General features: G+C 44.1%; 1 protein-coding gene across 3 annotated transcripts in view; it reads right to left on the bottom strand.

The window, feature by feature from the left end:
• Window positions 1-18,577, bottom strand: part of TMTC4 (transmembrane O-mannosyltransferase targeting cadherins 4) — a 58,701-nt gene extending 40,124 nt beyond the window's left edge. The window contains exons 1-5 of one of the 3 annotated variants that reach the window (XM_081130086.1): window positions 18,545-18,577; window positions 15,154-15,366; window positions 11,304-11,419; window positions 9,954-10,170; window positions 6,587-6,674 (exon numbers count right to left, since the gene is read on the bottom strand). In XM_081130086.1, coding sequence (XP_080986212.1) covers window positions 6,587-6,674; window positions 9,954-10,170; window positions 11,304-11,419; window positions 15,154-15,312 — 580 coding nt within the window. In that variant the 5' untranslated portion in view covers window positions 15,313-15,366; window positions 18,545-18,577. The other 2 variants (XM_081130085.1, XM_081130087.1) reach the window with 2 other exon arrangements.
• Window positions 18,578-24,589: the final 6,012 nt, after the last annotated feature.

Here is a 24,589-nt window from a genome sequence, read left to right as displayed (position 1 = left end):
GAAAGGCTCCACCCGACTTCATCAGCACTGGGCTGGGAGATGGTAAGACAATGGGGGACTGGGAGTGGTGAAGGACAGGAGAGGACAGGAGAGTGGCTGGAGAGTGAAGAGGCTGTCCCAGTGGTGCCGGGCTGAGCAGAACAAGGGACAGGGCTGGGTATCCGGTATACTGGATCCTGAGGTTACAGAACACAGGGCTCAGGACACAGAACGTTTCTGGGGAGGGGACAGAGAACTGCCCTGAATGTAGGACCCAGGGCTTCCTCCAAATAAGCTAATAACTAAGGGTAAATCCCTCTCTTAAGAATCCTCGTTGTTCTCGCCTCCAGACCTGCAACAAGCTTGGGAGGCAGATTTCAATCATTCTAGCATCATCTGTGAAAACAATGAGTGGGAACTGAACAGAGCAGTGAAAACCAACTCAGAGCGATGGACAGTGCAGCTTGAGGGATGGGTGTTTTCAACCCATTCTGATATATAACTCAAAGCCTGCGTGGGCAGGTGGACACAGTCAGAGGGCAGAAAGGAAACAAAAGTCCATGGCCAAAAATAACTCTCAGGGTCAAGACACTGAGGCCTGGATAGGTGTAGAGGGGCAACCTCCCATCGTTTTATATTTTCCAAAGACTAAACAGGCTGCCTGTGACTGCAAGGAACCACACCAGTCTGAAGGTGGGTCCAAAAGCTCCATTTTAACCCATTCTTTCCTTTTCCTACAGAAGGTTCAAGTGAACAGAAAACCAGAGACCGGGAAGGTCAGGCAGCCTGTAGACAAGAGGCCAACAGGAAGGCTTCTTCAAAGGCCTTATCCGTCCATTTGTCTTCTAACTGTTCTACGTAACTTCAACCAAATGAAAATCTATTCACAGTCTTAAAAGGATTTTCACAGAGCCACATCTACCACTGTTATCAGTGTGCAAACATTAAATATTTCCAGGTTAGCTTTTTCGGAAACATTTACATCTTTAACATGAAAGGCCTAGAACAAGTTCTTTATAAAATCTCTTTCCAATTTTCCAGTAAAAATGTTATAAATGTTAAAAGAATGACCCTGGACTAAAAAAGAAAGGTTATATTGCTACTAGTAGTCAAGATAATTCCATTTATGCTGAAATATGCTCATCTAACTTTTTATGAATCAAAGTATTAACTGAAAATCCATCACACATTAAGCACTTTTACCTTTGGTATTAGTTTCCAAAGGCTTTATTTAAAAAAGAATCTATCTTTGTATGGATGGCGCTCAGAAATAATTTTATAATTTACAAATGAATTAAAAACAGACACATATATCAGAATATGTATGTATGTGAATTGGAACAGAGAAAAGGTTAGTAAAAGGACTCAGGAAAACAAGTTAAAATATCTTTACTTTTTCACCATTCTGTAAGAATAGTCCATTAAAGGAGACTAATAAATATATCAATTCACTTGATAGAATTTTTAGTCTCCTGATAGTTTTTCCATGATTTCATAGGAACAATCTTTAGAATTAAACAGAGGTTTTATTATACCTCCTAAATAATGTGTCCCATATATGTTACAACTATCAACATTTAGTACTTTCTTCAAAAAGCACTTGTGATGTCTTTGAGATCTATTCAGAATAGGAAGTAGTTACTTTGAAGGAATATAAGTTAAAATTAATAAAATGGTACTTCACGAAACTTAAGAGTTTTCTTTGAGAAAAGCCAACAGGCTTAATTTTTCATTTTCTTCAGGAAAAATAAGACTACTGATAAACTGTTATCCTACCTAATTGCAAATTCAGATTTAATTGCCAACTTAAAAACATGAAATGCCATTGTTTGCACAGAACCGTGAGGGAATAAACGGACCCCTTCCCTTTCTCCCACTCCCATTACTGACTCACAATCTTATGGAAAAGCTACACCACAGTGCTGAGTGTGCTAGGAGGCTGGGGCAGGTGCAGTTCCCCACCCCACCAGATCCCTGGGGCTGTGTGCCTCTTGGGAGTTTTACGATGATCATAGGTAGGGTGATGCTGACCCCAGGAAGAGCTGGACATGCCTGATTGCTGTTAACTTTCAGTCTCAGGAAGAAAAGTCACTACCTCTATTCTCTGTACTTGAAACTGTTCTATTGAGCTGTACCCAAACTCTGCTTTGTCAGAAAAATGACAAGTCACAGGAAAAAGTAGTGGTTTTATCTGGGTAAGATAAAATAATAATAATAAAAAAATAATAATGATGATGATACAATGGGGTGGGGAGTGGCTGGGTGCAGCCAAATCCTGGGCGGGCATCACAGCCTGGGGCTGCTGGAATCACCCTTCCCCTGGGTCTTCGTGCAGTTGCAGGTTGTAAAGAATATGTGCTCACACAATCTGAGCCCTGTGGGCAGCCTGTACAGGACAGGAGGGAGGAGGGGCAGTGGGTTAAAATATCCCACAGGCCCCTCCCAATCCACCCTGGAAAACTATCAATAGTTTCTATATGGATGTTCTAGGGGCATATAACTACAAATATCTAGAACATACTTGCTTGTCCTAGAAGAGTTTGCAATCTTGCCTGTCTTTTGTAGGGGAAAAGGGGGCTAAAAGGAAGTTGTCTATTGCTCTTTTTAAAGTCTGTTGGGGACACCAATATTCATAGCAGTGCTACTCACAATCGCCAAAAAGTGGAAAGGACTCAAATGCCCACCGACAGATGAACAGACCAACAAAATGTAGTACATACAGATACAAGGGAATATTATTCATTCAGTCCTAATAAGGAAGGACATTCTGGCACATGCTACTAATGCATGGGTGACCTTTAAAGGCATTATGCTAAGAGAAATAAACCAGACAAATGGACAAAAAAACAACGCACGATTCCACTTATATGAGGTACCTAGACTAGTCAATGGGAAGAAAGTAGAACGGTACTTTAGGAGCCGGGGGTAGGGGGAACAGGGAATTTCATTTAATGGGTTTCCATTTGGGAAGATGAAAAAGTTCTGGAGATGGGTGGTGGTGATGGTTAGAGAACGATGTGAATGTACTAAATGCCACTGAACTGGCACATTTAAAAATAGTTTAAATGGTCAATTTTATGTTATGTGTATTTTGCCACAACAAAAATAAAGAAAAAAGTCTATTGGAATTTAAATAACATAACTAATTTTTTGTTTTGTGTCTACTAGGGAACTCCCACTAATTTATAAAACATTAAAAAAAAAATCACAAGGGAATTATCTGGCCTGTATGCCATTTTAACCTTAGGATAGCATTTCTTGAAAGGTAAACTCGTTTTAGAAATGCTTTCAGAATCCTTGAGAGCCAACAGTAAGGTAAGTGGTTTTACCAACATTTATTTTGGGGACTGATACCACCTGGGAGTTGTAGGGAGGGAGAGAAAAGGAAGGAGATGCTGTCTGACCTTCTAAGTGGTTGTCTCCCAAACCCACAGAGGCCTCAGGGATGGTCCCATGTGGGCAAAGGGCTAGTGATTAAAGGCTGTGGGGGAGGAGAGAGGAAGCGGGAGTCTTTAAATTTAATTTTAGAAAAGGTGACTTTAAAAAAAAAATTCGGATATGACTTCACAGATGTTCACTTTATTGATGACTTTTTATTTATATATCACCTATATTCTTTTGTATCAAATGTTTTATAAATTTATTCCAGTTGCCTATTCTAATATTTTAAGTTTTTCATGTTTAATTGCTAAATTATTTTATCACATTTTGTTCTGAAAAATTTCCTCCCAATTCTGTAACAAAATTATTAAATCATTATATATTCGCTTGCTGCTGTTTTTCCTGGTGACATGTATTTTGGCATTAAAAAAATTTATTTTATTTTGTTTTTTCCCCATCACTATTTATCCCCCCTATACCCTTCTCCACCTCCACCTCCACCGCTTCCCCCCTCAATGTCCATGAGTTCTTTCTCCCTGTTTTTTCTTTTTTGCTCACTCCCTCCATGCCCCCTGCTTCCCCCCCTAAGACCCCCGGAGTTGTCAGCCTGCTCTCTATGTATGAATATATCTCCTTGGGCAAGGGAAATGAAAGAGTAAACAAATGGGACTACATCAAACCTATTTTTTGGGTTTTTAAAAAATATTCACTTGTTTTATGTAATGTTAGAAGGAAAAAAGCCCCTTAAAAATATATAATCTGGTTGTTTAGATAAACACAAGGTTTTAAAGATTAAAAAAAAAAAGTCACCCAAATCTGTTAATTCTTAATCTGGTGACTCATCTGCCCATTGGAAAAACAAACACCTTTAAAATACACACACACACAAAACCATACAGAAGTAAAGCTATGATAAGTGAGCCCATAAATCCCCATCACTCAACTTAAACAATTCTTGACTCCTGGCCAGTCTGGCTTCATCTATACTCTTACATTCTTCCTGTGTCCTCTCAGATCATTTTGAAGCAAATCCCAGACATTATACCATTTCATCCATAAATATTTCAGCATGTGTACCTGAAAGGATTGCTTTTAAAATATACCTGTGATGTCATTATCACACCTAAGTCATTAACAGAGTTGAATGTACCTCCTGGCTATTTTTAATGATTGTTTTGATAAGCTTGCCTCACTGGTCCCCTGAGCACAGGAAAGCAGATCAGCACAATGCAGTTGGCATTGGCTTTGAAGTGAGTTAGACAGATACAGGTGTGAACCTGGTTCTGCCATAAATAGCTATGTGATCCTGGGGAAAGTTACTTAAACTCTAAGTTCTACGTCTGGAAAATGGGGGAAGTAACTCCACCTACCTTAAATACTATTATATAATCAAGTGAGGAAAAAATATACACACACACGTGCCAGTAGACTATAATATACTAATAGCAAAGTCACCTATGTTCCTGAGTAAAAAAACTTCCTGCTGGAAACCCTTATTAATCATTGCACAAAAATGTCTAGAACCACTCAGATGGTGACAGCCACCCTATAAAGCATCTATCCCAGATGTGGCAAACTTTATAAAGGCCTTGGCAGTAAGTATCTTAGGCTTTGCAGGGCAGACAGCCTCTACAAAACTATTAAATTCTCGCATTGTAGGGCAAAGCAGCATAGACAAAATGGAAAGAAGTGGGTAAGCTATGTTCCAATAGAACTTTATATATGGATACTGAAATCTGAATTTCATGTAACTTTTCACATGTCATGAAATGTTATTCTTGTTTTTTATTTCCCTACCATTTAAAACTATAAAAATCATGCTTAGGTTGTGGGGCAAATGAGAAGAGGTAGTGGGCTGGAACTGGCCCTTGGGCCCCTGTTTAGCAACCCTGAGCTCTCCCATTGCACCAGCCTCAGCACACACAAAATCCTGAATGAGTGGCCTGCTTTTCATTATTAACAAGAGATGAAGCCCTAGCCGGTTTGGCTCAGTGCTTAGGGTGCCGCCCTGTGGACTGAAGGGTCCCAGGTTCCATTCCATCCAAGGGCATGTATGTCATTTGCAGGTTCGATCCCTGGCCCCGGTTGGAGCACATGGGGGAGGCAACCAATCTATGTGTCTCTCTCTCACATCGATGTTTCTCTCTCTCTCCCTTCCACTCTTTCTGAAAAGCAATGGAAAAAATATCCTCGAGTGAGGATTAAAAAATAAAATAAAATAAAATAAAATAAAATAAAATAAAATAAAATAAAATAAAATAAAATAATAAAATAAAATATGAGATGAATTCACTGGAGACATCCAAGGGCATGCATGAGTATCTGACAATAATATTAAGACTCTGGCAGCTCTGGACTAGACCTAAGCTTTGAGAAACACTGTGGAATAGGCTCAACGAAGCCAGAGTATAGCTGCTTCTGCTCAATCCCTCCAGGGTTCCATAGGAAATCACCCCATAATTTCCCTTCTTTCCCCACTCTCTCTAACAAAAATATAGTTGATTGTGATATATAAGGACAGAGTTCTATAGGCCATAAACTTCTAACTTTTTCAGACACAGAAACTGAATGTATAACTTGTTGGAGCTAGCATGTGTAAACAGCTATAAAAGCTAAATGCATCGTATCCAATTTCTATGATAAAACAATCTGGAAGGCATGACTTGACTTGGACATGATCAGAATCCATGTAATGGGTAGAGTTATACAGGGTTTCTGCTGAGTTTCAATAAATGTACTGCTGCTAACAACCAGGCAATCCCTCCAAACACATGTACCTCCAGCCCCCTGCCACAACTATTATTTCAACTCTGACGACTGTCTTTATAAGTATTAATAATGTTCCAATGAGAAAACAAGAACCTCACACTCCAGGTGCATACTCACAGCTATACATTTTAGAGTTTTTCTAATTTTTTTCTCCATGAGGGTTTAATAAATAGAACCAAAGGCTTTTTTTCTCCTACGATCTTGCTGGAAATAAAAATCACAAAAATCAATCACAACTGCTTCGGTTCCAAGAGCAGAAGCTCCTGGTTTCACCACACAACAGGTTTCTCCCATGGACGACTGATGTACATACTCTGCATTATTAAAAGAGCAACGGAGTTAAACGAGTTACCTACAGAGCGTGTACACCTTTTTACCCATATATCCTTGAAGTGATAAAATTACATAAACAGATAATTTCCCATCTCAAAATTAAGAAGACAAACATCATGCTTACTTTCTCTAAAGGCTTTACAGTAGCCCAGGAAGGATAGCAGAAAGAACAGGGCACCCAGGAGGTCTGCACGCCCAACAACACCAGCAACCTTAAAAGAAGGAAAAAAGATTTACATTAAAAAAATTTTAATTCTAAACTTAGGAAATACAAAAAATTCCTTAGAAACAGAAAACAAAAACCTTATTAGACTCTGCCATCTATTAAAATAATCTGTGTGCCCTGGCCGGAGCGGCTCAGGTGAGCGCTGCCCTGTGCACCGAAGGGTCACCAGTTTGATTCCGAGTCGGGGCACATGCCCAGGTTGCAGGTTCGATCCCCCGTAGGGGAACGCAGGGGAGGTAACTGATCGATATTTCTCTCATATCCATGCTTCTCTCTCTCTCTCCCTTCCTCTCTCTCTAAAAAAAAAAAATCAATGAAAACATATTTTTAAAATAATCTGTGGCTCAGTGGTTAGAGCGTCAGCCTGTGGACGGAAGGGTCCTGGATTCGATTCCAGCCAAGGGCAGGCTTGATCCACGGTCCTGGTCAGGGCTTGTGCGGGAGGCAACCAATCAGTGTGTCTCTTTCACATCGATGTTTCTCCCTCTCCCTCTCTTTCCCTGAAAAGCAGTGGAAAACATATCCTTGGGTGAAGATTAAAAATAGTAAAAAATAAAAATAAAATAAATACGCAATGAGAGTTCTTGAATAGTCTGGCCTCTAACTCACTCAGTCAGGGACACAGTAAAATCAGGAATGCAGTGAAACCAGAACACACAGTGGGTGCTGGCTCACCGTTACTCTCATGAATCCCAAAGGGCGCTTCTACAAACACGAGGAGCAGAAAGGAGCGAAAGGACACAGTAGCTCAGGGTGACACAGCACCAAGGGGCTCCACAGCACCTTGGTGAGTGAGGGATGGAGCAGCTGATGCTGCGAGCCTCCCTCTAGGACAATGACAGCTGTGGCTATCTACAGGGCCTGAGGATGGCAGGAATCCTAAACCCTTAGGAAGAATAAAGGAAGCGAATCCAACCCAGAGAAGGGTATTCAAAGGGTTCCTTAGATCGTGGAGGTCAGGGGGTAACGGGGGCGGGTCCGAGAAAAAGGTTCCTTGAAACGAGTGAAGGGTAGGGAAGTGGTTTGGATAAATACAAGAATAGTGGCCAAAACAGCCAACCACCTCTTACTTGGGTACAATTAAAGACTTATACTACCATGGACCTTAAACTTCACTTATTTTTAAAATAAATATTTTTCCTTTGGCTAACTAGTGAAGATACCACCAAGTTTTAAGCCATGCACATTACATTGTCTGATGCAGTTTTAAAACTATGGCAAATGTCTTAAAGTAAAAAGAGCATCTAGTCCTTACAATGAGTTTTTGGCATAGTAGTTAAAGAGATTTCATAGAAAAGATTGTAAATGGCTGTCCAAGCAGGCACCACATCTAACTGGGGAATGGGCATGAGTACAGAGACTTTATTCTTCTTTTCTGATACTTGCATAATGTATTTGCAGGCAAAGTTCTTTACAAAGGCTGTATTTTTTTTCATACAAATAACTTGAAGCGCTCATATCAGGATTTTGAAGGGGTTCAGAACATATTTCCCCACGATGTGCCACTTTGGCATGTGGATTATTTTGAGCTGAAGGCAGTGGAGACCCTGGGGGCTCCGGGGAAACTTCTGTTCCTCCCTTAACTACCTAGAAGAATCTAAAATGGGGGTCTTGCCCACAATGAGTTATCACCAGAAATAACTTTTTATGACCTATCTATAGGGCAGGGCAAACTTCTAATTACTAGACATCTGCTCTTATCATATTGCAAACTTCCCTCCTCCCTCTGACGCCCCAAGGCCTCTGACATCCTTCCTTGGCTCAGGATGTCACATGTACATCATTTTCCCTTTCTGCCTCTGACCTCCTCATGTATGTGGGGTTCCCATACACATGTATGTAATTGAATTTGGTTATTTTCTCTTGTTAATCTGTCTCATGGTGATTTAATTACTAGACCAGCTGAAAGAATCCAGAGTAAAATTCCTTCCTCACCCTGAGTTCTCTGGAGAAATAACTGGAACCCCCTGCCCACCTCCAAATCCATAAAGCAGGTGGCATCACTGTTTCCCCACTAGGAACAATGTGCACAGGGGCCACAGGGAGGAATCAGGAGAAGGTGACAAGGAGAATGTTTCCCCACCCAGCACTTTCAGCATTAAACTCTGGGTTCGTTGGATGGGCAAATTAAGGAGGCCTGAGCTGCCTTCTTTGATGCCTGAATTCAGGCAACTTGAAATCTTCACCAATACTTAGAGGAAGAGGAAAACTTATAGTTGCACTGTGTCCTCAGGGAAACCCCAGGGACTCCTTCCTGGTCTCCAAAGAGACAAGGGGCTAGGTAACCACCTCCTGAGCTCCCCTCCCTCTTCTGGTGACAGGTATGTTGGAGGCCTTATCCATCTACAAATACCCTAGAGTGACTAGGGGTGGTTGAAAATGAGAGACATTCATACGAGTTGGGGAGCAAAATAAAACTGATTACAATTATTTCACTACCAGTTGGGGACCACGAGGTGGGAAGTCTACAGGGTGTGACTGACTCATCTCAGTTTGCCTACGACTATTCCTGTTTTGAAATGGAAAGTCCTATGGCCCACAACCCCCTTAGTCTTAAGTAAAGTGGATGGTTAGTCACCCCAAGACTGGAAAATGTAGGTTCTTTTTTTCAATCCTCACCTGAGGATATGTTTTTTTATTGATTTTTATAGAGAGAGGAAGGGAAAGAGAGGGAAACATTGATGTGAAAGAAGCATCCATCAGTTGCTTCCTGTATGCACCCCAACCCATGCTGGAACCCACAACCTAGGTATGTGCCCTGACAGGGAATTGAACCCACATCTTTTGGTGCACAGGACCATGCTCCAACCAAGCCACCTAGCCAGGGCACAGAAAATGTAGGTTCTTGTTTGCAGTGAGCAAAAATATTCTCAATATTAATGCCAAGACACAAAACACATAAATGTTAATATAAAGAAATTTACATTGCTAAAACTGGAGGGGCCTACACTGCCGCTGTTTTCCCTTAAAAAATGTAAACAGAAGCAGTTCAATTATTCCCAAATCCTCAATACTCATCCCAGATCAACGTTCAGTTGGGGTGGGAGGTGGGGATGCTGTGCCCAGGGCTGTTGTTAGAGACCCTGGAACGGAGGGCAGGGAGATTAAGACATTTCTCCAGATACTCCCTTTTCTCCTATAGCTAGACTTCTCTCGGCTTATTTTTCATTGTCTCAAATGTAGAATTTTGGTGGTAACATCCCCAGATGTGTGGACGGCTTCTTGACCTTACACAAGCGCAGATGCCGGGACAGGTGATACTCACACACTCGGTGTGCACTGGATGCACAGCGAACAGCAGGGCAGCCAGCAGGGACGATCTGGGGGCCAGGTTTAACCTCCGGCCTTTACTGCTGTACTGCAGGCCACCAAAGAGCACCGAGAAGACATCCACCATGAGGACAGAGATGCCACTGTGCAGGAGGATATTGACCACGTGGAAACTCATAGGGTGGAAGCCTCCGGACAAATAGTAGTTAATCCTGTAGCAAACGAAGGGTGCTCACACCAGGTGCGCAGAAGCACAGGAAATAAAGTGCAAACCATCTAAAGGGAAAGGCTGGTGAGTGAGAATATTAAAAGGAGAAAAGAAAGACTGTGCAACTTTGGTAAAATAACACCAAGATATATAATGCTGTCAGGCTCTGAAGATTGAAGAGAAGGTAAGAGCATAATTAACTGCAGAGGGGGAAATGGACTGTAAGGGGATCTCAGAGGAGGAAACAGAAAATGCTTGGAGAGGGAAAGCGAAAGAAAAGCTAGACAAAATTTTAAGTGCAAAAAAGGCAAGACTGCATTCCAAAAACATGTATCACACATTACTCATGGCTATCCCATAGGAACTTGGTTATAAGATAGTCATGGAACTTGCTTATCCAAAAAAAAAAGACTTTACAGTTTGTCTACCAGCCTTCTGAACAATGAACCACTTTTTCATTGTCAGGGATTCTTATTTCTGACTGCTTTTCAATTACCAGTGGTTCTAATTCATCACTTCCATGCTTCTTTGAGAGATCTATAGACAAGTATTTAATGCATCAAAGAAACAACTATGAATGGAAACTTTGTGTGGTGAATAAATCTATTTAATGCAAACAGCTCCCTGATTAATGGGGAGAGTTAGATTGTTTTTAACTTCATTTGTTTTTGCCTATTGACTTGGACACAGCAGGAAGATTTATGCCTTTTATTTCTAGTGAAAAAAAACGACAATTTCATCTGATGCCACATGTTGCCTTGACTCCTATTTTTTCCTGGGTGTTATCGAGCAAAGGGTCCAACCTCTAGGAACTGTGAACACTTCACCGATTTACATGCCATCCTTGAACAGGGGCGAGGCTAATCTGCTCTGTACTGTTCCACTTTTAGCATCTATCTGGCCAAAGCAAGCCCTGCAATAAAGTTTCCTTATGTACGTTCTTTCCATCTTCCTGTGACATAACAGGTACATTATCATGAACTTCTTGGAGACCCATATAGGCGAGTGGCTTATGCTTCCCTAGGAACCATTGCTTGACTCACAGACCCTGGGAACCTTTGTCACATACAACCTAGTACATTATAATGCACAAACTTTGGGTGACCCTCCAGTACAGCCCACACTGTCATACCTCACCTGAAAGTCAGGACGGTGAGAGGTCGGTAGGACTTGTGGCTGGTGTTGCTGCTCAGCCTACTGCCCCAGAAGTCATGATGCCACAGGTCCCCAAGGGGTGTTTCTGCTTGGAGGTCCTGCAGGAACACAACCAGAGGACATTCAGGACAAGGGAGTCATGACCTTACCCATAGCCAAGCCCTCACCAAGTCCTCTTCTTTAAAATTCCTCACACCTCTGTTCTCCATCTCCCCCACCACCCTGGGTGAAGCCAACATCACTCACCTTGACACAGGCAGGCCTCCTAGCGGGACTACTGTGCCCTCTGACCTGTTCTCCACATTGACCTTTCCAAATGCAAACTGAGTCACTCCACCCATCCCTGCTTAAAACAATGCAACTGCTCCTTCCTCCTCCAGGACAAAGCGATGTCTCGACATACGCATCACAGTCCAGGGTGCTCTGGCTCCAACTAAACTCTACAGGCTCATCTCTCGGACTTGGTGATCCTGCTAATGGCCTTCCTCTGACCCCACACAGCTCCTGCTATCATCCATCCCAAAGGCTTCCCATGTTCAGGGTTCCACCTAGACGGTCACTCCTCAACCCTTCACAACCCAAGCTCCTCCCACCATTCATATCTCAGCCACTGAGCTATAACCTTCCTGAGCTGATGCAATTTACCTTCTGTGGGTCGTGGGCATCTTGCACCTATTCTTACAGCACCTGGCACACTGGCAATTTAGTCATGTAACTATTATGTATCTGCCCCACTGGCCTGGGGCTCTACGAGAAGCCTGGGACACATCTCTGTTTGCTGGGAGTACAGGCAAGATGCCTAATCTATGCTGAATGAATGAATGGACCATATAGCTAAATGAGACCACTATTTCCCTCTCTCCTGAGTGAATAAACATGTATTTTTTTAAGTTTCCCATTTTTGATCATGAGCTAAGCAAATAGTAATATTAAAGAAAAAAACAACTTCCACAAAATTTTTAAATATAAAGATAACTTAAGCATTAAAAAAAGCACTACACCTATCTTCCTACTAAGGTAATTTAATTTGGTACTGTACTACAGATGCTTAAAATACATTTTTTTTCACATTTAAATATGAAACTAGATTGTTTCAACCGTGCCTAACAAGAAGGCAGACAGGTTACTGTGGAATAACAAAACTGAATATTAATTCTCTTTAAAGCATAATTAAACAGGAATATTTTAGGGACTACAAATTATGATGTACTGAGCACTGCATGGTCTATCAGTCAGGACGCTTTGTTGCAGTAACCAAAACCAACTCTGATTAACGTAAGTAAAAAAGAATGCTTTAAAGGGGAGTGCAAGGCTCATGGACTCCCAGGTAGTTGGAAAACCAGATCAGGGCTGTGCAGCCAGAAGCACACCCACAAATCACACCACTGGACACCTTGCTGAGGCTGCCCAGCCACCTCCAGACCCCACCTCTTTGCATGACTAGCTCCTCACTCCAACAGGTAGTGCACCTGACAGGAGAGCCTGTGTCAGTGTCTCCATCTAAACTGGACAGTCTTTGCAGCTTATAACAACCAGAGGTGGGGAATGCCCCAAGCAGAGGAAGTGTGTTAAATCATGGCTGGTCCAAGAGAGCAACCAGTGTCCATGACTCACTCACCGGAGGTCAGTGAGTCCTAGCTATGTAAGTGCTAGGACTCAAAGAGACGGACTTGAGAAAAGGCAAGAGATACAGAATTGGTGACTTGATACCCACTCCGAGGATGCATTTCTTTTCCATTGCGTATCAGCTTCAGACCCCTTAAGCATACCGACACCCTCTATGAGTCAGTTAGATATTTCCTGAAGGTCCCGTAATCCACCCACCAAGTTTACTCAGTTACAAAATTGGAAGTCCATCTTCTTTTGCACTGTCCCAGAAGTACCCATTCAGCTGTGAAGGGTTTGGGCAGAGGATCTTTTTTTCCATGTGAGCAGAAAATAAACACCAATAAGGCTCTAAATATTTGATTAGGTGTAGCCTACATAGAGCAGGAAGAGCTATAGGCAGAAAGGCCAATTTTTCCTGATAACGATTTATGGAAAAGATGTGTTATGTCTGAAATTCCTGCTAACTCCATATCTCAAAGGAAATCATCACCTCGATGAAAGGCAACTCGACACCCCAAGGGTGCATCTGGAAAACAGTCTTTAACACCAAAAAAACCCAGTAACAGCCTGTTTCACATTAACGTAGGCTCAGTGCCAGTGAATGGAGGAGCGCCTTTCATTAAACAGGAAAGGAAAAGGGAGGGCTAGCAAGTTACCAAAGGGGCGCAGTGTGATGCTCTAGAAAACACTGCCAAGACAATGTGCAGTAGAGCCACAACATGGCTTCATCTGCCGTACCCCACATAGAAGGAAGGAGAGATACACCCACACACCAGGGCATCCCACATACAGCAGAGCTCAAGCTGTCCCTTGCCTTGCTTACCCAAGTTCTTCCACATAGGTTCGGAGTTAACACTTTATATATCTCCCACTTACTACAAGTGGAAGAGTCAAGATACTCTCAATAAAATGAAGAATAAAAATTTTAAAGTAAAGTCATATCCTCAAATCCTTGTTAGGAAAGCAATTCTGTAGCTATTAAGCTGCAGACATAGCTGCTTAGAGCTACAAACTCCTTTTCCTTTTAAGCATGGTTTAAAAAGAGCTGAAATAGAAACATCTGTAGTAACCGCTGCATGAACTTGAGGAAAACTACAAATAAAGAACTGGAGTTAAAAACAAGCATCAACAATGCTGTAGTTTGTGCCATCAAAATAGAGAACATCAGTTGCAATGCATTACAAATAAAATATCTGCAAAACAGTCATTCCCCCCACCCCCATATCAAAAAATGTTTGTCCCACAGACAATTGTTTCCAATATTTTCAATGTGAAAATGACTTCTCCCTCATTTGGTAGAATCCATGACTTCAAAAATTTAAGAGCATTCAACAACACTGTTACAAAGAGTTGCTACAATTGCATCTACCAGAGAGAAAAATCAGTATATTCCTTCAAACTCTCTTCTTTGGTTAAGGCATAAAACATCTGCTGAGGAACTAGACTGTCACAGGACTCTAACCTGTGCCATTTTCATGGTCTTTCTCCTCTGGGCCCTCCCTGCCTCTGACTTTCTTGTTCAGATTTTCTTTAAGCTCGCTTAAATCTTTCTTTTCCTTTCCCACAAACTTATTTCTTCTTCCGTATCTCTAGTTAGCAAGTGAAAGAGAGTATCATTTTCCCTGAACCAGTGTAGCACCCACTGGTGAGCCGAAGTGGCGGGGATTTTGCAGGTTCAGCAAATTTTAGTCTCCGAGCATGACATGAGCAGGAACTGCATTGCTCCTGTCCTCCAGCAGCTGTCAGCAGGCTGTCCTGATGCTATCAGCGAAGGACACAGAAGTCAGCTCGCTGCCTGCTGCTGAGGATGTATGTACCTTTTGGTGGATGATCAGACTCATCCGTCACTGCAGCAAATGTATGGTTTTCTTTTTTCTGGAACAGTTCTGGCCTGGACTTCTGGAGATTTGTCACAAACCCTGAAACACTCAGTCTGCAGTGCCCTGCAACACCCTTGCCTTGACATCTCAGAATAACAGTCTCTCCGATACATGTGCGGCCTGAGGCCTCACATCATGTAAGGTACATGGGCAGAATAAAGCCTGAGGTGAGGCAGGGGCTGGAGACCCTGTCTAAAGAGATGGGAAATCCAGAGCACAACTGGGGCCCAAGCACATGCTTAACCCAAGTTTAATAGAAAATAATTCAACACAAGCTTAGATTATTACTGAGACGTAGGCACGTGGTTAACATAAGTTTATCAGAAAGGAATTAAGATACAAACCTTATTGTTAACAATAGCTTCAGAGTCATCAAAGACAAAATCTCCATCATAGCTACGTGCAAAACACATGAGGGACACAAACCCCACTACTAACTTAGCCCAAAAAGGAGGAACCGAAGATGGAATGATGTGATCCAAATCGGCCTCCAACTCGGCCATGATGAAAACTGCAGGCTGTCAGCCTCTGGCTCCAGCATTATGCTGGTTAGAAATCTGCAAGAAAAATAACATGATATAATTATTCATCGGTGCACTGTTAGGATGTTTCTGCACTGGACATATTTGCCTTGAGCGAATGTTAGACAGTCATGTATGCTTTGATTTCACAGGGTGCACTCATTAAAAACTTTAAGCTGTGGTTTTCAAACTCTAGTGGGCAGAAAGTCACCCAAGACACATACGGATTCTCCTGGGCCCAACTGCAGCCCACCAAACCAGAAACCCTTGGGTTTCTGATGCTGGATTGTCCATGAGAAACACTGATTTAATGGACTCCTATATTTGTCAACCCCATAACAGAAATCACTTTTTATAGTCTTGGAACCAGTTTACAAAGTTAAAATAAAAGTTACAATCTTACTGCATCCAATCAAGAAATATTCATTTGTTCTGTCTTACCACATTGTATAAGGGGGTGTGTGTGTGTGTGTCTGTGTGTGTGTGATGAAACATGACTATAATTCTAAGAACTCAAGACACTCATGCCAGTTGGATGAAAATCCAGGAGAGAGGTTTTAATAGAGATAACGAAGAGGGGCACACTGATGGCCAGGTTAATGGCTCACAGAGATGACAGAGAGAGGAAGGAGAGAATGTTGCAGACTGAGTGGTTTGGGATAATATCTCATTCCAGAAAGGGCTGAGCTGTATCTGAAAGAGAAGGGGAATTTATTCTGTGACCTTCAATATCTGTAAAAGAGTCAAGTTAAAAATATACACTTATTTTTAACTTTTCTTTCAAACAGGCAAAATATCAAAGCCAGAAATTTCTGTCTTAGCTTTGCCACTTAGTTCTGTGGCCTTGTGCCTGTCCGCCATCCTCTCAGGATCCTTGTCCTGTGGCACTCTGCAAAGCATAACAACTTTCCAGCAGTGAGAGCTTCCTGCCTTAGAATTCACCCAAATAAACACCAAACTACTTCCCCAAATCACATTTTATCTGTCCCCATTCCCACCACACCCTGAATAGGTGCTTTCTTTGGATTTACCAGAATCCTTTTTGGTCAACCTTCCAATCCTATGTAACTTTGGACAAGTTACTTAACCTCTCTGGGCCTCAGTTTCCTCACCTCTAAAGTGGGGACAATAACTGTGCTGACCTTATATGGTTGTCAAGAGGGTTAAAAAAGACATCTACCTAAAATGCTTAGAAACACTGCCGTTAGAAACATTGGCTTTAATAAATGCCAAGGGGTGGTTAGCTTTATTGCAAGTACCTTCTTCTAGGAGGCTGAAAGTACAGGCACAGAACTATCTTCTTCTGAAAATCCCCTTTAATATCTGGTTAATGGGTACTAAGGCTCTTGTCTTTCCTGGTAAGGGTCCTGCCCCCATTCTCCTCCTGCTGAGACAGAGGAGAATCCCAGGCCCCTGGGAGGGCAGTTTGAATGTGTTTGTTTCCAGGTCTCCAAGGAAATACCCCGTATTATGGAATCAATAAGAAGTCACCCAAAGGGGTCCACTGAGGTCACAGACATCTTTTTGATAGGCTCTGAGTAAATGTGGAGACAGATCCAAGCTAACAATACACATCATCTGATGCTAACACTGTCTTTTCAGATTTTCAACCCAGAGACGAAAGGCTCTGTAACTGTCACTGCTGGTCCCTTTGAGCTTCTCCACCTGGGGGGAATTCCAGCTACTACCCGCTGTGTTTTTTCTTTTCCAATCAAAGGATAAACTATTGGTTAACTCCAAATTACAGCTGCAAACACTTAGGTTACCATGCAGGCCCCAACCACTGCTGTCTACACGTCAGCTAAACAAATTACTCCTATTACTTAAAATAAACAAATAAACAAGACTGAATAATTAGAGATACCATGCCTTAACATGGAGAGAATCAGTGTTCTCTGATTTGGAAAGTTAATGTGGAACACAGCAAATACTTTATACCAGTTTTAAACGCACAACAGAGCTGTGAACATGACAGTCAGTCTTGATTTTTATCTGCTTTAGGCCCAAATATTTCAATATTATCTCACAAAAGGTGGTCATGAGGTTCAAATGGCCTTATGGGAAGAGTACTGAATCAGAAGTAATTTGTGCTTCTTAAATTAATTCTTGGGCCTCGCTTGTCATCTCAGATTGTCTGTAACACATGCTAATCATTTTGGTACTCAGGCACAATGTAGCCCCTACATCTGGGCCAAGACCGGGCTCCTGGGGAGTCAACAGGAAAGTTGAGCCAGTCTCGGAATGATTCCCCTCTTCTCCTGCAGGGCCATCAGAGACCCTCTGCCCACTTACTGCCCTCCGCGCTATTTCTCCAGTCTGGCCGGCTCCCCTCCTCTTAGCAGCTTCCCTCCCTCAGTATCCAAGGTTCCCACTTCTTTGCTGCGCCACCTGCTCGGCTTCCCCAAACTCCAAGCCTGCGCAGGGAAGTGGCGGCTGGGTGGCCCCCGGTGGCCCCCGGCGGGTGGCAAGCGGCTCTCGGCCGCTCAGCTCCGCAGCCAGCGCGTAGTTGTCACTCGCTGCGCCGCAGGGGAGCCGCCTTAACCCAGGGCAGACGGCCAAGCGGCCAGGCTGCGCACAGCCATCGCCGGCGCCGCGGCCAGCTGGCGGCCAGGCGCGGGGTGGCGCGGAGCCCCGAGGCCAGGTGCCGCAGGCGCCCGGCACTCGCGGGGCCGGGGGGTTGGAGGGGGGGCGCCCGCGCAGCTGGAGCAGGCTGGGTGACCACGCCACCGGGCGGAGGGCGCGCAGGAAGCCCGTGCCCGCGGCGCGGGCAGGGGGAGCGCGCACCCTCCACGCCGATCCCTTTGTCCCGCGTGCTGCTTGCACCCGGGCGCCGGGAGCCCGCGTCCCCCGTGACCCCGGTCGCAATCGCGGTCCCGGAGCCAACTCCTCCAGGAGACTCGCCGCAGGGCCCGGGCCGGCCCGCGAACCATGGGGCGCGGCGGCAGCGGGGACCCCGCGTCCACTCCGCACCCAACTCTGCTCGCTCCGCAGCGTGCTTGGCCCAACTCGGCCCTGCAGGAGCCGCCCCGCACGTTACCTGCAAGGAGCCCGGGCGGCGGCCGCATCTCCCTCCCCAGCGCGGAAACTCCGGCCGCTCTAGTTGCCGGCCCAGAGCTGTACAGGGGGAGGGGCCGCCCCGCCGCGCCCCCCTCCTGCGCCGCGCGCCGCCAGCCACCCGCACCTCCCGCAGCTCCCCACGCGCGCGGGCGCTCACTCTCACTACAGCTGCCTCGGCCCGCCCCCTCCTTGCGGCTAATGGCTGCTTCTGCTGTCACTTTCACGCAGCAGCCGGTCCCTCTTCACCCATTGGCTGATGCGCCCTGGACGTCAAGCCAGAATGGCTATCGGCGGTGAAGGAAGCGCGGGGACTGGCCGACTGGGCGGGAGAGGAGGAAGCGAAGTTGTGGTGGTGGAGTCCTGGCGGGGCCGGGGCGGGAAGGGCGGCTCCGCGGGCCCGGCGGGGCGGCCTGGGGGCGCGGCCCCGCGCGGGCTGTCTGCGGTTGTCCGCCCGCGCGGGGCCTTCCGTGCCCTGTCTCGCGCTCCTCGCGCTGCCAGTGGCGCTCCGCGGAGGAACTGCAGCCCCCCTGCAGGAGCAGGAGCGGGATCATAACCACCAGAACTCTGCAGACTTCTTACTCTGGGAGGAGTTACTTCAAATGTGTCCTCACGTTCTGCCTCTCAGAGCAGAACTGCTGCTGCGGTCTTCCAGCCAAGGCCCTGCCGCTTTTGTTTTTGTTTTTAGCAGATCCTCATCCAAGGCCCGGGGTCTTCGCTTCTCCTGCTGACCCACGACCCCTGCTGTGGCGAGACCTACCACCCATCTTCATTCACCAACAGTCCCTTTGCCCTGAGCTTCCACTCGCAGCTGGATTGCCTGCGCGCCCCGCAGCCCCTGTTCTCAGATTACTTTGCCTCCTGGTTCAAGAAAAAGAGAAACTGTATCCACTTTCCCCGCCAAACCTACCAACCTACTCCTTAAAGCGCGGACTCCGACCTATCCCCAGGATTCCCCCAGTATCACCGAGTCCATTCTAACAGCAACCCCTGCCTCTTGGCTGACTCTGTATTATCAGCATTTACTCCGTCCCAGCCTTAGCTGTTCATTTCATCTGCAGCATTCCCTCCTGCTCACCTCCGTGACCCCTTGCTAACTCTGATTCATCCTTCAGGTCTCTGCTCAAATGCAAATTTCTCGGAAAAGCCTTCCCTGAATTATATCTCCAAACACCCACAGGTCACTCTCTCTGTACTCTCATAGTTCTTATCACAGTTGTAACTAACTAACCATGTACTCATTGAATGCTCCATCATTAGAGTTTCACAGAAGCAGGGACCTCATCTGTCTTTGACTGTACTCCCTGCAGTTGCGGTGCCCTCCACATCGCAGGCACGCAACAATGTTTCTCTGAGAGTAGTACATTTCTGAAAGTCACACTGCATGTTATTGGCAACACCAGAGTTGGAATTAAAATCTCTTAACAATACAGTGGTATTCTGTTCTGTAACTGCTGAGCCAGCCATGATCAAAATGATATCATACTATGTACCGAGCACAAGGACAGGCTCTGTGGAAAACATAAAGGTAAACCTGGTACCGATTCCACCTTTCACAATCTCATGGTTTAATAATTACAAGATGCAGAGAATATCTCCTTCTTGCTGGGCCATACACTAACCCCCACCCCTTGGCTCCAGCTCCTTGGACAGGAGCTCTGGGGTCACCCACACACGGAAATCATGCTGGTTAAGCACTTAGTATATGTCAGGCACTGTGCTAAACCATTTGCACACGTTATTTTTTTTAAATTTTCGCAAAAGCTCTGTGAAGTGAATATCATTATCCTCATTCTACAGAGGAGGAAACCATTTTTCTTATAGACACAATACTTAGCTTTATTGTCAATGTTATCTGAGATTGCATTTTGCTTACGATAATGAGCCTTTGTACTAAGATCTGGGAAATACTCAAAGGCGCTCACTTTTAATTTAAACACAAGTTAAATGTACCATCCCAGAGTAGAGATACCACCATTGCCATTAGTGTATCCGGGGTTTATTGCTTTCCAAATTCACAAGTTCTCTGTGTTAGATGAGGGTGCTGTGCCATATCAGCAGCTCTCTGTGGGGATCCCAAGGAAAATCTTGTATTTAGAACGCAAGGACTAAACCGCTGAGGGATGATGCCTTAATTAGTTTAATCATTCATGAGTTGATTTAAACCCACTAACTTTTTTTTAAAAAAATCCTCACCCGAGGATACGTTCTTAGTGATATTTTAGAGGGAGGAAGGGAGAGGGAAACATGTATTGGTTCAATCCAACCAGGGATTCAACCCACAACCTTTTGGTGTATGGGGTGATGCTCCAACCAACTGAGCTACCCGGCCAGGGCTAGACCCACCAACATTTTTGAGCACCTACTACGTGCTAGGGATAATGCTACACACTAAACACTGGAGATACACAAATGAATAATGCAGCATGATGCATGTTGTGGAAAGAATTACAGGCCAATCTGGGTTACAGGCATCAGAAATGGATAATTTCAGCCTAGCATGGTGTGGTACATGGAGTTCTCACCAGGCTGCGGAGAGGAGGGGGTGTGGCTGGAGGTTAGGGAGCCTGCCCTTTCTCTGCTATAAAGCTCTCCCGCTCCTCTGCCTGCCTTTGAGTCTCTCTGAAATGCAAGTGATGGTGGCTGCCCCCCTGCCACAGCAAACTCTGAATAAATAGCCTTTGCCTGTTCTCACTTGTGTAGTCTCTGCTTATTTACACACAGAGAAGGCAGAGTAAAGTAAGTGCTGAAAATACCTACCAAATTTCACATTGTGTGGAAACAAAGGAAAGAGTAATTCATTCTGTTGGAGAAGATTAAGAATGCGACCTTGCAGTGACTAGCTGAAAAACACCCATTCCTAAATAGTTCCTGTTTTAAATTCTTGTACACTGATGCTAAAACAACCTGTAGACTTTTCTCAAAGGGAGAGATCCTGTTTGGCCTCCAAAGGGAAGAGCCGTCCTGTCGGCTACAGCTCAGATTCCCCGCTTCTAGCTCAGGACTCAAAGAAAAACTTGAATCCCTGAAACTGGCAGGGGCTCATCTAGACTTCAGGAATTTTCTCTCAGATGTGAGCATAAATCTAAACACTCACGTTTGAGCGAGAAAGGCTGTGTTTTCATTGATTCACTAAATAACATTTTGAGACACTTAAGATTTTTCAGCTGGATCTTCTCCCTTTATCTTCTTTATTCAAACAGATAATAGATGCTGATGTTCCTTGTTCAGAGAAGACTTGTGGCTGACGGACTTGTTTCCGAAACCTAAACCCATTGAGGAGATCAGGCTGTAGATCCCAGAGGGGAACCTCTGATTAGAGGGTTCTTCTTGGAGAGCTGATGCTGTGGAGGAGGGAGAGGCGTGATGGAGCTCCCCCCCCCCCCCCCCCCCCCCCCGTTCCTTTTGAGCCAGTCCCCATGGTAGATTACAAAGACTGGAGGTTTGAGGAGGGCGGGGCTGGGAGTCTTGGAGAAGAGTTCTTGTTGAACTGATTCCAACAAATACCTGGAGATGTTGAAGGATCCAAGGGAGAAGTGACTGTGGCTACACAGCTCGTTTAGGCAGCTGGGATCACACATGTGGATGGCAACAGCAAAGACTGATTGCAGAACCAAGACCGACTTCCATGACCTTGTGATAGCTCCGGGGAACCCCGCTAGAAACTCTGAAAACACTGAGGTTACATTTTCTACCAGCCTTGCATTACCGGCACTGGAATCAGAAATTGGATTGATTTACTTAAAGAGAGTGGATATTTCTTGCACCTGGGTTTGTGGACTGTGATTCATGGTTACTCTCATGAAGTTAACACAAACTTCATAAAAGGGCCATAGAATATACCTATAGATTATCTCACACTGTGTGTGTGTATATATAAGCTGTGGGTGGACTATGTGCATGGAAACATTCATGCTTGGGGGATGGAAGACAAAGCAGGGGAGGCAGATCAGTTATCTAGCCACTTACCAACGGTCTCAAGGAGAATGTTTGTGTGTGTGCAGATTTCTTTGCCCTCCTGTCCTGTTTTCTTTGTACAGGTTTTGTGGCTATTCTTTGCCCCAGGATTGTGTTTGTGAGTTGGGTAAGAAGTTAGACTCCCTTAGGGAATGCATTGAGTAGTTGAGAGCAGAATAGAAATGATGAGCTAGTTGGGAAACATACAATCTTTATTATATAAATTCTTGGTGCTGTTTATGTTATTTGGGCTTAGAGAAAAGAGAGCTAGAACATATTTCTTTTTTGGGGAGAAGTATTTCAAAACGAGCAAGGTTTAAGAGAACATATAGCCTACATCTACAAATTACAAAATCTGATTTCATTAAAAATATTTAGTGGATTTCTGGCCCTGGCAGGGTAGCTTGTTTGGTGAGAGCGTCATCCCTATGCAACAAGGATGAGGGTTTGATCCCCAGTCAGGGCACATACAAGAACCAACCAATGAATGCATAAATAAGTAGAACTACAATGTTTCTCTCAAATCAATAAATTTAAAAAAATTTTTAAAAATTTACTGAATTTCCAACAGAAAAACGGACCAGTCCTGATTTTCACCTTACATAGATGACCCGCAACTCTTCAGCCCATTATTGTTCATGCTCTCCTGCCACCAGCTGTAGCAAAGGAGAGTCTCTTTGGGGGTCATAGTGGGGAGAGAATGGAAGCTGAGGAATGATTCTGACAGTTATTGGTACCAGATCCTGGGGGTAGGGCAGGGCACAGTGGAAGACAATTCACTTGACCAAAGGATAGTTTTTGGGGGTAGTCAGTTCCTGGAGTGCTGTGCAATTGCAGTGCAACACCAGCCTCTGGGCAAGCGCCTGGGAAGGCAGCTAACAGCTATAGGTTTGAGAATCAGCTTCTCAGATAGGTGTTCATGTCACAAGATGTGAGCTCCTGGCAGGACAATGGGTCAGATTAAGAAACCAAGGCTGGAGGTGAATTCCATGGCTTGGTCTTAGCAGAGAAAGGCATTCTTGGTTACAGAAAGATTGCCCTGGGCACAATAGATTCTGGATCTGCTTGGCAGCAAAAGAAACTCTGGGGGTGGTAGAGAGAATGGTCCCCCCAAATTTCAGCACCCTCAGTCCTGGATCCTGTGACTATATTACATTACATGGCAAAAAGGCCTTTGCAGATGTAATTAAGATTTATAATTTGTAAGTTGACTTGAAGATAGGGAGATTATTCTGGATCGTGGGAGTAGGAGGGTGGGGTACCACTGTGGTCACGTGAGTCCTTGAAGCAGAAAGCTCTTTGGCTGGAGTCTAAGAGAAGGAGCAGAAGGAGAAGTCTGTATATGATTATAGGGTACGTCAAGCTCTGACTTCCCTAAAAAATGTCACCTCTGATGATCTTCAGCCTATCCTGAAACTTCTATTCTTTAAGATGTATGTATGTATGTATGTATGTACACTAGCTACTTCCAAGAGCCAAAACCCAAAATCCAAAAGCCTTAAATATAAAAACTAAGAACAAAATGAACTCTAACCTTTCTGGCAGAGGGAGGACAGTCTCAGTGTAGGGTAGAATATACTGCAGATGTGGCAGCTGGGGGTAGGTCTAGGTAGTCCTCAAGGGAGCCCCTTAATCACTTGGGAAGTGTAAGAAATGCCACATTTTTATTTTCTTCTTATTTTGATGTCCTCTTTAACTCAAGAGCTATTCAGGTGTATCTATTTTTTAAAATTTATTTTTAATTATAGTTGACACAGTATTATATTAGTTTCAGGTGTATGATATAGTGATTCAACATTTATATACCTTACATCAGGTGTATGTTTTTAAATTTTCAGGCAAAAATATTTTGGGGTTAAAATTATATTGTAGGCATTGAATGGGGACTGTATGATACCAATATTTTGGAAATGTATAGAGCTTGGTGTGTTTTGTTACTAATTTTTAAAAGTATGAACTGGCTGTTTAAAAGAATGAACATGTTCTGCTTTGAGAATATATAAAAAACAATTTTTAAAAATCTTGTTAATTAGGTAATTAAAATCTTATGTGTTCTTTTTTTAAAAAAATATGTTTTTTATTGATTTTAGAGAGAGAGAAGGGGAGATAGAGAAAAATATCAATCAGCTGCCTCCTGCATGTCCCCAGTGGGGACTGAACCCACAACCTCTTGGTTCATGGGACAACACCTAACCAACTGAGCCACACAGGCCAGGGCGAACCATGTGTATTCTTGCTGGCTTATTTT

Source organism: Miniopterus schreibersii, assembly GCF_964146895.1.
Source record: "Miniopterus schreibersii genome assembly, chromosome: 2".
In the NCBI taxonomy this organism is placed as follows: Eukaryota; Metazoa; Chordata; class Mammalia; order Chiroptera; family Miniopteridae; genus Miniopterus; species Miniopterus schreibersii.
Note: the sequence above shows the minus strand (reverse complement) of the source record. Positions and strands in the feature narration are given on the sequence as shown.